Source organism: Suncus etruscus, chromosome 9, assembly GCF_024139225.1.
Source record: "Suncus etruscus isolate mSunEtr1 chromosome 9, mSunEtr1.pri.cur, whole genome shotgun sequence".
Lineage (NCBI taxonomy): Eukaryota > Metazoa > Chordata > Mammalia > Eulipotyphla > Soricidae > Suncus > Suncus etruscus.
Genome location: NC_064856.1, coordinates 49,741,862 through 49,757,663, shown reverse-complemented (window position 1 = coordinate 49,757,663; position 15,802 = coordinate 49,741,862). Strand labels below are relative to the sequence as shown.

Below are 15,802 nucleotides of genomic sequence, written 5' to 3'. Positions count from 1 at the left end.
ATATATAGGAAACTCCACCCCCGGAAACCTGGATACACATTCTTCTCCAATGTACATGGGTCATTCTCCAGGATAGAATACATGCTAATACATAAAACATACCTCCATAATATCAAGAGGATAGAAATTTTGCAGGCTACCTTCGCTGACCACAAGGTTCTAAAATTATATGTGAACTACAAAGGGACACAGAAGAAAAACTTTAATGCCTGGAAATTAAATATTGAACAATAATAATATTGAACAACCAGTGGGTCCAAGAGGAAATCAAAATTTTCCTGGAAACAAATGACAATAAAGACACAAACTACAACCTATGGGACACAACAAGAGCGTTACTGAGAGGAAAATTTATAGCTTTGCAAGTACACATCAGGAAGGAAGAAGGGGGCATACCCGAATAGCTTAATGACACAGCTCATAGAATTAGAAAGTGTTCAACAAAGGAACCAAAAATAGGGAGACAGAAGGAAATAACAAAGCTGAGAGCAGAAATCAATGAAGTAGAAATGCAAAAAGCAATCTAAAAGATCAACAAAAGCAGAAGTTGGTTCTTCAAAAAAATAAAAAAGATTGATAAACCATTGGCAGAACTCACAAAGAAAGAGAAAGAAACTTGATCTGCCTGTCTTCTTTGCTGTGCTCCATTTTTGGCCTGATTTTATCCTGTGTGTGGCACATCTGAGGATGGCTCGCTTTCCCTAGAGCCTTACCTGGAGGTGAGCTTACAAGCCCAGAAAGGGGAAGCCGCTGAACTCTGCTGGAACTCAGATGCCAGCACCCCTATCTGCCTGTCTTCTGTGCTGTACTCCATTTTCGGCCTGATTTCATCCTGTGTGTGGCTCATCTGCAGATGGCTCGCCTTCCCTGGAGCCTTCCCTGGAGGCGAGTTTACAAGCCCAGAAAGGAGAAGCCGCTGAACTCTGCTGGAACTCAGATGCCAGAACCCTTATCTGCCTGTCTTCTGTACTGTGCTCCATTTTCGGCCTGATTTCATCCTGTGTGTGGCTCATCTATGTGTGGCTCATCTGTGGACGGCTCGCCTTCCCTGGAGCCTTCCCTGGAGGTGAGTTTACAAGCCCAGAAAGGGTGGAGCCAGAGGAGTACAGCCGCTCCACTTTGCTTCCGGGCCGTGCACATCATTTAGCCAATGAATACAACCACAACACATAGAAAAACCCACAATACAAGTGTGACAATGGGGAAACAACACAGGCCAGCGCCAGACATAGAGAATGATGATGGCAACTCTGATGACTTGAACATGACCAACCAAGCAGTCAGTCTCTCAGATAAGGAGTTTAGAGTCACAATATGGAAGATGTTCAAAGAACTCAAAGAAAGTATAGAAGAGAACACTAATAAGAATCAAGAGACTATGTAGATAGAAATCAGAAAACTCCAAACTGAAATTTCAGGTCAAATATCAGGTCTGAAAAACTCAGTAGATGAATTGAAGAAAAACATGGTTGAGCTTTCCCACGGGTTAACAGCAGCTGAGGATAGAATTAGTACACTGGAAGATGTGATGAATAACAATTCCATACAGCAGAAGAAATTGGAAAAAAGCCTTAAAGCAAATGATCAGGCAATGGAAAAATTACTCAAAGAATGGGAATAGATGAAAATAGAAGTCAATGATTAAGTTCAACAGAAACAACTTAAGAATCATTGGAGTCTCAGAGACCCAGGAAGAAAATCTCCAGGAAGAATCTCAACGGTCAAGAATATCATTAAACCCCGGAGAGATAGCATGGTGGCATTTGCCTTGCAAGTAGCTGATCCAGGACCAAAGGTGGTTGGTTCGAATCCCGATGTCCCATATGGTCCCCCGTGCCTGCCAGGAGCTATTTCTGAGCAGACAGCCAGAAGTAACCTCTGAGCATTTTGGGTATGGCCCAAAAACCAAAAAAAAAAAAAAAAAAAAGAATATCATTAAAGAGAAACTACCAGAGCTAATGAATACATGCGATCAAATCCTGCATGCCCGAAGAGTGCCAACTGAAAGAGACCCCAGAAAAAAAAAACAGCCCAAGACACATCCTAGTCACAATGACAAATCCCACTGATAGAGACAGAATTCTGAAAGCAGCAAGATCGAAAAGAGAAATTACATTCAAGGGAACATCCTTGAGATTTACTGCAGACCTGTCACCGGAAACACTCAAGACCGGAAGGCAGTGGTGGAACATAGTGACAAAACTCAATGAAATAAATGCTTCGCCTAGAATACTGCACCCAGCAAAACTCACTTTCAGGTTTAAAGGAACAATACATGGTTTCACAGACAAACAAAAGCTCAAAAACTTTACAGACTCAAAACCATTCTTAAAAGAAAAACTGAACAGCCTACTTTAAGACAAGACTGACCAACAGACACACCAAACTTCGATATAAAGATGCACTAACTCCCAGGACAATTCTTTCTCTCAATGTCAATGGACTAAATGCACCCGTTAAGAGACACAGAGTGGCTAAATGGATCCAAAAACTCAATCCAACCTTCTGCTGCCTACAAGAAATGCACCTGAATAGTCAGAACAAACATAGACTCAAAATAAAAGGCTGGAGGAAAATCATCTAAGCAAACAACACCCATAAAAAAGTTGGAGTGGGGCCCGGAGAGATAGCACAGCGGCGTTTGCCTTGCAAGCAGCCGATCCAGGACCAAAGGTGGTTGGTTCGAATCCCGGTGTCCCATATGGTCCCCGTGCCTGCCAGGAGCTATTTCTGAGCAGACAGCCAGGAGTAACCCCTGAGCAACGCCGGGTGTGACCCAAAAACCAAAATAAAAAAAAAAAGTTGGAGTGGCCATACTAATATCAGATAATGCAAACTTTATACTTAGGAAAGTTGTAAGGGACAAAGATGGACATTTTTTACTAATCAAGGGATATGTACAACAGGAAGAAATCACTCTCCTAAACATATATGCACCAAATGAGGGGCCAGCAAAATATTTAATACAATTGTTGACAAATCTGAAAAATAATATCATTATAACAACACAATAATTGTGGGAGACCTCAACACGGCATTGTCAACACTTGACAGGTCAACCAGACTGAAAGCCAACAAGAATATACTAGACCTAAAAAGAGAAATGGAAGAAAGAGGCCTAGTAGATATATACAGGACACTCCACCCCCAGAAACCTGGATACACATTCTTCTCTAATGTACATGAGACATTCTCCAGGATAGACTACATGCTAGCACATAAAACATACCTCCATAATATCAAGAGGATAGAAATTTTGCAGGCTACCTTCACTGACCACAAGGCCCTGAAATTATATGTGAACTACAAAGGGACACAGAAGGAAAACTTTAATACCTGGAAGTTAAACAGCCTAATACTGAATAATCAGTGGGTCCGAGATGAAATCAAAGAGGAAATCAAAACCTTCCTAGAAACAAATGACAGTGGAGACACAAACTATCAGAACCTATGGGACACAGCAAAAGCGGTACTAAGAGGAATATTTTAGCTTTGCAAGCACACATCAGGAAAGAAGAAGGGGCATACCTGAATAGCTTAATGACGCAGCTCATAGAATTAGAAAGTACTCAACAAAAGGACCCAAAAATAGGGAGACAGAAGGAAATAAAGCTAAGAACAGAAATCAATGAAGTGGAAACCCGAAAAGCAATCCAAAAGATCAACTAAAGCAGAAGTTGGTTCTTTGAAAAAATAAACAAGATTGATAGACCACTGGCAAAACTAACAAAGTGAGAAACTTGATAACTTGTATTAGGAATGAAAAAGGAGAGATCACTACTGATATGGTAGAGATCCAAAGGGTAATCAGAAACTACTTTGAGGAACTATGCCACTAAAAATGAAAACCTGGAATAAATGGATACATTTTTGGACTCTTATAATCTTCCACGGTTGAATGAAGAGGATGTAGCATATCTAAACAAACCCATCACTATTGAGGAAATTAAGATAGTAATCAAATGTCTGCCCAAAATTAAAAGTCCAGGCCCAGATGGATGAATTCTTTCAATGAATTCTTTCAAATGAATTTTCAATTCAAATTCTTTCAATGAATTCTTTCAAACCTTTCAAGAGGAACTTCTACCAATGCTGGCAAGACTCTTTCATGAAATCGAAAAAACAGGAACACTTCCAAATAGCTTTTATGAAGCCAGCATCACCTTGATACCTAAACCAGACAGAGATGCTACCAAAAAAGAAAATTACAGACCAATATCGCTGATGAATGCAGATGCAAAGATCCTCGACAAAATCCTGGCAAATAGGATTCAATGTCTCATTAAAAAGATCATCCACTACGATCAAGTAGGTTTCATCCCAGGAATGCAAGGATGTTTTAACATCCATAAATCTATCAACATCATACACAACATCAACAACAAGAAAAATAGAAATCACATGATCATATCAATAGACACAGAGAAAGCATTTGATAAGGTCCAACACCCATTCTTGATCAAAACTCTCAGCAAGATGGGAATGGAAGGAACCTTTCTCAATATAGTTAAGGCCATCTACCACAAGCCAGTAGCAAATATTATCCTCAATGGAGAAAAACTAAAAGCCTTCCCTCTAAATTTTGGCACAAGACAAGGCTGTCCTCTCTGACCACTCCTATTCAACATAGCACTGGAAGTACTTGCTATAGCGGTTAGGCAAGAAAAAGATATCAAGGGAATCCAGATAGGAAAGGAAGAATTCAAGCTCTCGCTGTTTGCAGATGACATGATACTCTACCTAGAAAACCCTAAAGTCTCTATGAAAAAGCTTCTAGAAACAATAGACTCATATAGCAAGGTGGCAGGCTACAAAATTAACACACAGAAATCAATGGCCTTTCTGTACACCAATAGTAATAAGGAAGAAATGAACATTAAGAAAACAACCCCATTCACAATAATGCCACACAAATTCAAATATCTTGGAATCAACTTGAGTAAAAATGTGAAGGACCTATACAAAGAAAACTATAAAACTCTGCTCCAAGAAATAAGAGAGGACACGCGGAAATGGAAGCACATACCCTGCTCATGGATTGGCAGGATTAACATCATTAAAATGGCAATACTCCCCAAAGCATTGTACAGATTTAATGCGATCCCTCTAAAGATACCCATGACATTCTTTAAAGAAGTGGATCAGGCACTTTTGAAATTCATTTGGAACAATAAATATCCTAGAATAGCTAAAACAATCATTGGGAAAAAGAATATTGGAGGAATTACTTTCCCCAACTTTAAACTGTACAACAAAGCAATAGTTATCAAAACAGCATGGTATTGGAATAAAGACAGGCCCTCAGATCAGTGGAATAGTATTGAATACTCAGAGAATGTTCCCCAGACATACAATCACCTAATTTTTGATAAAGGAACAAGAAATCCTAAATGGAGTAAAGAAAGTCTCTTCAACAAGTGGTGTTGGCACAACTGGCTAGCCACTTGCAAAAAATTGAACTTAGACCCCCAGCTAACATCATATACAAAGGTAAAATCCAAATGGATTAAAGACCTTGATATCAGACCTGATACTATAAGGCAGGGGTCCTCAAACTTTTTAAACAGGGGGCCAGTTCACTGTCCTTCAGACTGTTGGAGGGCCAGATTATAGTAAAAACAAAAATTATGAACAAATTTCTGTGCACACTGCATATATCTTATTTAGAAGTGAAGAAACAAAATGGGAATAAATACAATATGTGGCCTGTGGGCTGTAGTTTGAAGACCCCTGCAAGGTATATAGAACAACACGTAGGTGAAACACTCCATGACATTGAGACTAAAGGCATCTTCAAGAACTAAACTGCACACTCCAAACAAGTGAAAGCAGAGATTAACAGATGGGAATATATTAAGCTGAGAAGCTTCTGTACCTCAAAGGACATGGTGCCCAGTATACAAGAACTACCCACTGGGAGAAACTATTCACCCAATACCCATCAGATAAGGGGCTAATCTCCAAAATATACAAGGCACTGACAGAAATTTACAAGAAAAAAACATCTAATCCCATAAAAAAAAATGCGGAGAAGAAATGGACAATTTGATAAAGAAGAAATACAAATGGCCAAAAGGCACATCAAAAAATGCTCCACATCACTAATTATCAGGGAGATGCAAATCAAAATAACTATGAGGTACCACCTCACACCACAGAGATTGGCACATATCACAAAGAATGAGAACAAGCAGTTTTGGTGGGGATGTGGAGAGAAAGGAACTCTTATCCACTGCTGGTGGGAATGCCGTCCAGTTCAAACTTTATGGAAAGCGATATGGAGATTTCTCCAAAAACTGGAAATTGAGCTCCCATACAATCAGCTATACCACTCTTAGGAATATACCCTAGGTACACAAAAATACAATACAAAAACCCCTTCCTTCCACCTATATTCATTGCAGCACTATTTACCATAGCAAGACTCTGGAAACAACCAAGATGCCCTTCAACAGATGAATGGCTATAGGAACAGTGGTATATATACACAATGGAATATTATGCAGCCGTCAGGAGAGATGAAGTCATGAAATTTTCCTATACATGGATGTATATGGAATCTAGTATGCTGAGTGAAATAAGTCAGAGGTAGAGAGATAGATGCAGAATATTCTCACTCATCTATGGGTTTTAAGAAAAATGAAAGACATTGTTGCAATAATTTTCAGAGACAAAAGAGAGGAGGGCTGGAAGTTCCACCTCACCTCATGAAGCTCACCACAAAGAGTGATGAGCTTAGTTAGAGAAATAACTACATTGAGAACTATCCTATGAGAATATATGCGGGAAACAGAAAGCCTGTCCAGGATGGGGTGGGGAGGAGGGAGATTTGGGACATTGGTGATATTGGTGATGGGGGGGTTGTTCTTTACATGACTGAAACCCAACCACAATCAGGTTTGTAATCAAGGTGTTTAAATAAAATATTATATAAATGATAATAATAATAAGGGGCCGGCGAGGTGGCGCTAGAAGTAAGGTGTCTGCCTTGCAAGTGCTAGCCAAGGAAAGGACCGCAGTTCGATCCCCCAGTGTCCCATATGGTCCCCCCAAGCCAGGAGCAATTTCTGACCGCTTAGCCAGGAGTAAACCCTGAGCATCAAACGGTTGTGGCCTGAAAAACAAAAAACAACAACAAGAAAATAATAATGCCATTAATGAATGCAAGCTATTTGGCAAGCTTTCTGTAAGGTGTATTATATCATGCAATTTAAAAATTCTGGCTATACCTGTCAGTGCTCAGGTTTACTTTGTAGCTCTGTAGTCAGGAATTACTCCTGGTGGTACACTAGGAATCATATGGGATGTCAGGATCAAATATGAGTACTTCTTTTTAAAACAATGTTAGTAGTCATTGTTCATTACCTATATTCATCCATTCACCTGTATAATTTCATGTAATATTTATAATGGCCAAGTACTACTTTATAGATGAGAAAATCAAAGTTCAAGAAAGTAAGGTGACTTCAAAAATGACACAGATAATTGATGATATATGATAGATTGATCATTGATGATAGATCTTATGTATTTTTATTTTTATTTTTATTTTTGTGTGTGTGTGTGTGTGTGTGTGTGTGGTTTTTTGGTCACACCCGGCAGTGCTCAGGAGTTATTCCTGGCTCCAGGCTCAGAAATTGCTCCTGGCAGGCACGGGGGACCATATGGGACGCTGGGATTTGAACCGATGGCCTCCTGCATGAAAAGCAAGCGCCTTACCTCCATGCTATCTCTCCGGCCCCGTATTTTTATTTTTTTTAAGATCTTATGTATTTGGGCCCGGAGAGATAGCACAGCGGCGTTTGCCTTGCAAGCAGCCGATCCAGCACCAAAGGTGGTTGGTTCGAATCCTGGTGTCCCATATGGTCCCCCGTGCCTGCCAGGAGCTATTTCTGAGCAGACAGCCAAGAGTAACCCCTGAGCACCGCCAGTTGTGGCCCAAAAACCAAATATAAATAAATAAATAAATAAATAAATAAATAAATAAATATCTTATGTATTTAACTTTAATGTCTATTATAGAAACACAAGAATTATTTGACTGGTAAATCATGAAGATACAATGTAAATACTTTTTAGTATGAGCCTGCTAGTTTTAGTACTTAGATAATTTTGGACTTGGCTTGTCTGAAAATAGTGATAAACTAATTTGTTAAAGAAAAGCATGGCTACTGATTCTTTCCTCTTAGACTGGTCTAGACCAAGAACTCTGGAGCCTTCTCAGATTGGGTGCAGGCAGATTCCCCTTTCTGCCAGAAAGCACAGCAACCCACAGCCACACCCAAAAACTCAGACAAAAACATTCCAAGCTCCAGAACTCAACCTTATCAAACTGCCAAACCACCAGATTTATAGTTCCTGAATTGAATGGCTGATGGCACAGCAAATTTCATAGTAGTGTCATCCCATGATGATCACAGTTAATCTTCTGGGGAAATTTCATAGAAGACCACCAACCTCACTGAGCCTAAACAACACAAAAGGCCCAGCCAATACTTAGACAATGACTTTAGTCACAATATTGAGAGATATCCCAAATTGACCTTTGTTGATCTAAGTTTTGATCATTTCATTTGCCTTTATATTGTAAACAAAATACAAAGTAAATTTGTTTGTGCCTGCAAGGGGGCAAGCTTGGGTGGTGGATGGGAAATGGGACAGAGTGTAGGAGAGAAGGTTACATTGGTGGGATTGGTGTTTGAACATTTAATGCCTGTATTATAAACAACTTGATAAATCATGGTGTTACAATAAAAAATTTAAGTGGTGATACAGCTTTTTATAAGGAAATTACATGACTAATAAGAAAGTAGTTCCATGATTTAATATTTTTACCTGAACTGCTGGTAGTTGCTCAGAATTTCATAAATTTGCCTCTGTATAAGTGGTGCTAATCACTTAATTATCAGCTGAAGCCTTCCTGCTTTTTGAAGTTCTCTTGAATTTCCATAACCAAAGCTGTAGAAATCAAAAGCATTTGCTTCTTTGTCTAACGACTGCAACTTAAAAGTAAAACAACATCTCAGGTTCTATAGAACAATCCCACAAAAAACTGGAGATTACTCAGTGGTTTGAACTCATGATTTGTACTCAGGATACCTGAGACTGAGCACTGCATGCTTCCCTGAGCATAACAGTTGTGACCCCAGAAATCTAAAACAAAGAAAATCCCACTTACAAGTATCTGTGAACATTCTGAAGGTTTGGTAGAGAAAACAGAAAATGTGTTTCTGTCCTTAAAAATTCCACAATTGTGGACTGTCTTAGGCACAGTGGTGGTAAATTTGTACATCAAAACCATAAATATCACTTCTGTAGCCATGTTATATAAAGTATAATAAAATAACTAATATGGTTTTGTTTTATTTTTAGGGTTTGGTACAAAGACTGGCACGAGCAGCCACCTAGACACTTGAGATTTCAGTACTTATCAGTGTATCTTTTACAATGAGTGGTCTCTAAAAGAAGTTATGATACTAACTTTTCACATAACAGTTCTACCTAATTAAGCAATAATAAGAGCATTTTTGGAAGAAAAAGGACAGTGATAGTTTGGATCAAATTGAAAAGCAAGGATCTATTTCTATTTTGTTTGAATCTTTTTTTCACTGTCAGCAGGATACTCTAGAAAAACACCATGCTTTGAAATTAATTAAGCTTTGATCTATCTCCTAATCCCATTCTTTCATGAGCAATGAGATTATAGTTAATTTATGAACTCTTCAGGGATACTTAATAGAATTAATAATTATAAAAGATAATGCCAGTAAAATGTGTCACCAGGCCTCAGTAAATGGTTATTCTGTCTGTGTGGGCTATTACTGGTTTATCTACGTGGGTTATTATTAACATTACTGGGAACCAGTCTTTGAAGTCTACCGTTGACCATGACCTATCTGATACATTTAATAGACACATTTTCTTTTTACATTCCTTCTAGGAGTATTGGTAAGTATTTGATTAGAAATCACTTGTGAATATTAATGCATTATCCTAACTAATTTTCAAAAAGCCACTATGTATCAATATCTTGAAGTAATTTGTATATAGAAGAGAGGTAAGTGATAGTACTTTTTTTTAAACTTAGGTGTGAAGGAATTACAAGTCCAGAATGCTCAAAATCTATAGTGGAAGGAATTATAGAGGAAGAAGAAGAGGATGAGGAAGGAAGTGAATCAGTAAACAAGAGGAAAAAGGAAGATGACATTGAGGTGGGTGAAGCAGTGGGGTAGGGAAGGTGGTTCAGAGTATGTAGAGATGGAGTAGGGGAAATAATATTGTCATTTTTATCCATTATTAAATACTTTAGAGGACAAAATAGAGAACAAAATTGGTACATAAGGCTTGCTGTATTGTACCCTGTCCTCGTACTACTCCATCATTAAAATCTTCCTTTCTGTACTGTGCCAGGCATTCCCAACTTTTGCCAGCCTTGCTTATAGACCTGGTCTTAGAGAATCTATGTGCATTTGGGGAGAACAATGTCACTGAAATTTTGACAGAGATTGTGTTGATTCTGAAGATTGCTTTGGGCAGTTAAACCATCTTGTGATCCTTTAGATTTTTGTGTTGTGGTTAAATACTATAGTGTCCCTATTCCATTATAATTTTTTAAATATTTGAGTGATTTAGAAAAGAATAGAGATCATTTATTTCTTCAGTTTCTATTTGATAATTGCATAATCAGTACTTGTCTGTCTTCTAATTATTGAGATTTAGCAGATACTGGCAATTTCTTAGATTTTTAGATTTTCTTTTTGTAATAACTATTACAGAAACTTTATATTATCTAAATCAAAATTATTTACCAGCATATCAACCTATAATCAGCTTTATTTTTTAGTTCTTTCCTAAATCACATCGCAGTTTCCAGTAGTAATCTTACTGCTTTTATTTAATATTATAGTGAAACCTTTTTTTCATGTGCAATGTATTTTTGTTTTGTTTTGTTTTGTTTTTGAGTCATACCCAGCAGTGCTCAAGGGTTACTCCTGGCTCCACACTCAGAAATCGCTCCTGGCAGGCTCGGGGACCATATGGGATGCCAGGATTCGAACCACCGACCTAATGCATGAAAGGCAAACGCTTACTTCCATGCTATCTCTCCAACCTGCAGTGTATTTTTTTTTTTTTGTTACTGTTTTTTATTTTCAGTTCCAGAAACTTAGGTCCTCACACAGGCAAAATACATTTCCAATGAACTACACCCCCAGCACTTGTAGTGTCATTTTTTTAAACTATTGTTTTGATAATGTATTATTTTTCTAGTTGGATATAAGAGCTCTTCCACTGGATAGCTGTGTAATTTTAAGAAAATTTCCTATGTGCTCTAATAGAAGTACATAGTACACTTATAACATTAACTTGTATCACAAGCTTTAAGGATTAAATATATATTACAATGTTTGGAACCAGAAGATACCATGTTGAGTGAAGTAAGCTAGAAGAAAGTCAAACATAGGATGATCTTATCAATGAATGAAGAAATATACTTTAGTAAAGGAGGATGTCTAGACCTCCCTTGAAAACATGTGTCTAAATTACAACCACAGAGTTTTGAACTGTGCCAAGGTGTCAGGTAGTGGGAAGAAGAGAGCTAATGTGATGGGTATTAAAATATTGTTACTGGGCCAGAGAGATAGCACAGGAAGTAGGACATTTGCCTTGCAAGCTGCTGACCCAAGACCAATAGTGGTTCGAATCCCTGGCATTTCATATGATCCCCAGAGCCTGCCAGGAGTTATTTCTGAGCAGAGAGCCAGGTGTAACCCCTGAGCACTGCCAGGTGTGGCCCCAAAACCAAAACCAAACCAAACCAAACAAAAAGATATTGTTACTTTGTGAATCATGGCGGTTCTTTAATTAAAATTTTTTTTGAATGTCTGAGACATAATAATAATTAACAAGTGCTACTTTTCTTCCCTCTCCTTTTACCCAGGGACTAGTTTTTATTTTTTTCCCTTAGGGGTTCTTAATCTCAAAACTTGCTCTTATTCCTCTAGACCAAGAAAGATCATCCATATACTTGGAGAATTGAACTGGCAAAAACAGAAAAATACTGGGATGGCTGGTTCCGAGGCTTATCCAATCTCTTTCTTAGTTGTCCTATTCCTAAATTGCTGCTCTTGGCTGGTAAGTCTTTACATATCTGTGATTATACATATAAATGATTTAATTATTTTTGACTTTAACAACAAAGTGCCATAGGGTGGGTGGCTTAAACAACAAATTAATCTTAGTTCAGGAGTTGGGAGTCTCAGATTAGGGCTCCAGCATGGTTGAGTTCTGATGAGCAGTTTCTTATGGGCTTTCAGGTGGCTGCCTTATTGTGTCCTTACGTGGCAGAGGAAAAAGGAAAATAGAGGTCTGGGGTTCCTAGCACCTCAAATCTTAATTCTTTATCCCTAATTCCATATTATAGATTGGGGCTTCAGCATATGAATTTTGAAGACCACAACTCTGTCTATAGTAATGCAGTTCTGGTGTCACCTAAGTAACTCCTTGTCAGTGCTTTCTTTCCTCCCCCATGCTGCATATATTTAGGATAGTCTGATTCCTTTTTTTGGTTTTTGGGTCACACCCAGCAGTGCTCAGGGGTTACTCCTGGCTCTATGCTCAGAAATCGCTCCTGGCAGGCTAGGTGGACTATATGGGATGCCGGGATTCGAACCACCGTCCCTCTACTTCTAAGGCAAACACCTTACCGTTGTGCTATCTCTCTGGCCCCTGATAGTCTGATTTTTAATTTGACTTCTTTGTCTAGTCATCCCAGCTCTCTCTCAGTGCTATAAGGATATTTAGATTATAAAGAAAATAGTTCAGGTAGTAGAGTACTTACCTATCATGTACAAACTCTGAGTTAAATTTCTCATACCATATGGCTACCTGCTGAGCGTCTCCCCCTTTCCCCCCCCCCCCCACCAGCACTAGGGACCCAGTGGTTATGCTCTCTATTAAGGGAAAAAGCAAGCTGTTTGGGCCCGGAGAGATAGCACAGCGGCGTTTGCCTTGCAAGCAGCCGATCCAGGACCAAAGGTGATTGGTTCGAATCCCAGTGTCCCATGTGGTCCCCCGTGCCTGCCAGGAGCTATTTCTGAGCAGACAGCCAGGAGTAACCCCTGAGCATCACCAGGTGTGGCCCAAAAAAACAAAACAAAACAAACAAAAAAAGCAAGCTGTTTTAAATTAACAAATGATTGCAGGGGAACCTAGAAAGTTTTGGGAGTTTTTTTGTTTGTTTTTACTCAGGGAGTAGACTCAACCTTAACATAATTCTAGAATGTTATCTTGTATACAACTTTCTAAGTTTTAATTTAATAGCAGAGATTTTTACTTAAATAACAGAGATCTACTTCACATATTTTCTAACAAGCTACTTAAGAATTCTCTTGTTCTAGGTGTTGATAGATTGGATAAAGATCTGACTATTGGTCAAATGCAAGGTAAGTCATCAAGAAATTGTCATGAGTCCTTCAATGAGGTCAGAGGAGGAACAAATCTTGTGGAAATTAATGTTCTAAGATGAGAGTCTGAAGCTGTGAAGAGGGTGTGGGCTTTAGGGTCAGGCCTAACTGTCATCTGTTTCAACTCCTGATCCCTCAAACTGTTCCTTTGATGTCCTCAAGCTCTATGGAAAAGGGAACAATATTCCTCTCTCTTTTTAATTCAAATTTCCTGAAAAAATGCCAGCCCCTCAGACCTTTCTCTTTCTTCAGTAACATAGTACCCTGAGGTTTGGAGCATAGTCTTAAGCTGGGGTTGTATGATTTTATGGCACTGGTGTTGGTTATTCTGAGCTTCCATTCCCTTTTTTGAATTCATTTCAAGCAGGTCTTTCCTAAGCACCTTTTCTGCACAAGTCACCTGACTGATGCAGAGCACTTGGAAGTTTTAACTAGACCTACCCATATACTGTCAGAAATACTGGAGTGCCCTGGGATAGCATAGTGTAGAATCAGGCAGTCCTGGCTTATATTATTGTTAAAGGTTTTTGTAGAATGAGTAAATTGCTAACTTTTTTAATCTGAATTTATCCTTGCAGAATAGAAATGATGGATTTTAGTGTAATTGTGTAAATTTTAAGTGACAAAATGTGGGTGAAGTATCTGAAAAGAGATGGCTTCTTCATATTCAGGAAACATTCGTGATTCTTTAATAGATACCATCATTTCCTCTAGTAGGATTATGCCGAGACCATCTTCCCTTTCAAAGTGTGTCATGGATATAGAGAATAAATGGCATGGAGGAAGGATATCTCTGAAAACAATATGGCTAGATTGACATAGATGATAAACTATAGCCTTCTCAGTACTGTGTTTAAACCTGCTGCATTAATTACAGAATCCTAGAAACCTCCTACTTACTCATGGTGCAGTTTTCACGAATAACTGATCATAAAGGTTCTTCATCGGTATGATGGGAGAATTGGTTTAGAAATATTATCACCTCACAGAAGAATTGTGAGAATTACCTATATTAATGTATGCATACCTGATTTCTTCCAGTGAAATATTAAAAATGCATCCCTTTTCTGAAACTTGCCTAATAGAGCCAGTCAAATTCTAGGTTTGGAATCTTCTTGTTCTGTCATTTATTAATACAAGACTTAGTTAAGCACAGGCTGCTCTGTGTTTGGATATTAATGCATGAAAGATAGTGCATTTGAACATAGAAGAGAGGGTAAAGTTGGATCATTCATGTTAATTTACTAAAATGAATGTTTTTAGTTTCTTCATCTCACAAGAAGAATTTCACACACAAGAGTAAAAAAGTAAAAGCCCCAAAGGTGTGGGGGAGGCATCAATGTTTGCCTTGCATTTTAGAGTGGATTTGAGAATCAATTTAAAAATTAGATACTGGGGGTGTGGGAAGAGTGCTCAAAGGGCAGCAGTTCATATTTTGTAGGAGTATCAAATTTAATCCTAGTATCATATGGTCTCTCAAGTACCATTGGGTATGCTTCTTGTTGCTCACTTCCCTACCCCAAAATGGATAGCCAGGGAGGTGATCCAGTGGTATGTATTGAAGCCTTGGTTCAATTTCCTTGAATCAGACTAGATATTTCTCACCTGTGAGAAAAGAAGAGAGTTCAAAGTAGTAGAGCATTAGCAAGAATCACGTGAAACCTTTCCTCCCAACACTGTCAATTATGGCTCCTGTTAGGAGTGTGTGCAGATAATGGGGCCAGAGAGATAATAGAGCGGGTGGGACACTTGCCTTTGATGCAGACATAGATTCAATCCTTAGCATTCTATATGGTTACTAGATCACTGCCAAGAGTAATTTTCAAGTACAGATCCAAGAGTAACCTCTGAGCAACACCAGGTGTGCCCCAGAAACAAAAAATACAGATAAAAGAATATTTTGAAACTTTGCAAAGCACTGTGTTAACTGAACTCTGAATCAAGGACCAGAAAGACCATAGTACTTAAGCCTGTGTTTGTAAATAGAGTAGAGATTTTAAGAGTTTGCTTTTTAGCTATGGGAGTTCCTGCTCCCCAGATCCTTTTATTAAGAACCTTGCTTTACTAATCATCTTTCTTTATACTTAATAGTTGTCATAGTAATTGCAAGCTTACAGTGTTTTATTAAGATCTGTGAAAAGGTGTTTATTTAGTAGTGTCTGACACATTGTTAAAACACTCAGAATATGACTTACTATAATAATAAACTACAGAATTTTAACATAGCTTAAAAACCCTTACAGTTATGGCCCCTGCTTACCTTTCCAGCTTCATTGTTGACACTTTTCCAAGTATATGTCACACTTCTTATTTCCAGGACAGGTACCACTTCTTGCCTA

General features: G+C 38.5%; 1 protein-coding gene across 1 annotated transcript in view; it reads left to right on the top strand.

The window, feature by feature from the left end:
• Positions 1 to 15,802, top strand: part of PPME1 (protein phosphatase methylesterase 1) — a 70,967-nt gene that overhangs the window by 50,865 nt on the left and 4,300 nt on the right. The window contains exons 9-11 of the mRNA XM_049780312.1: positions 10,088 to 10,211; positions 12,003 to 12,132; positions 13,398 to 13,442. Coding sequence (XP_049636269.1) covers positions 10,088 to 10,211; positions 12,003 to 12,132; positions 13,398 to 13,442 — 299 coding nt within the window. The remainder of the gene's footprint in view (positions 1 to 10,087; positions 10,212 to 12,002; positions 12,133 to 13,397; positions 13,443 to 15,802) is intronic.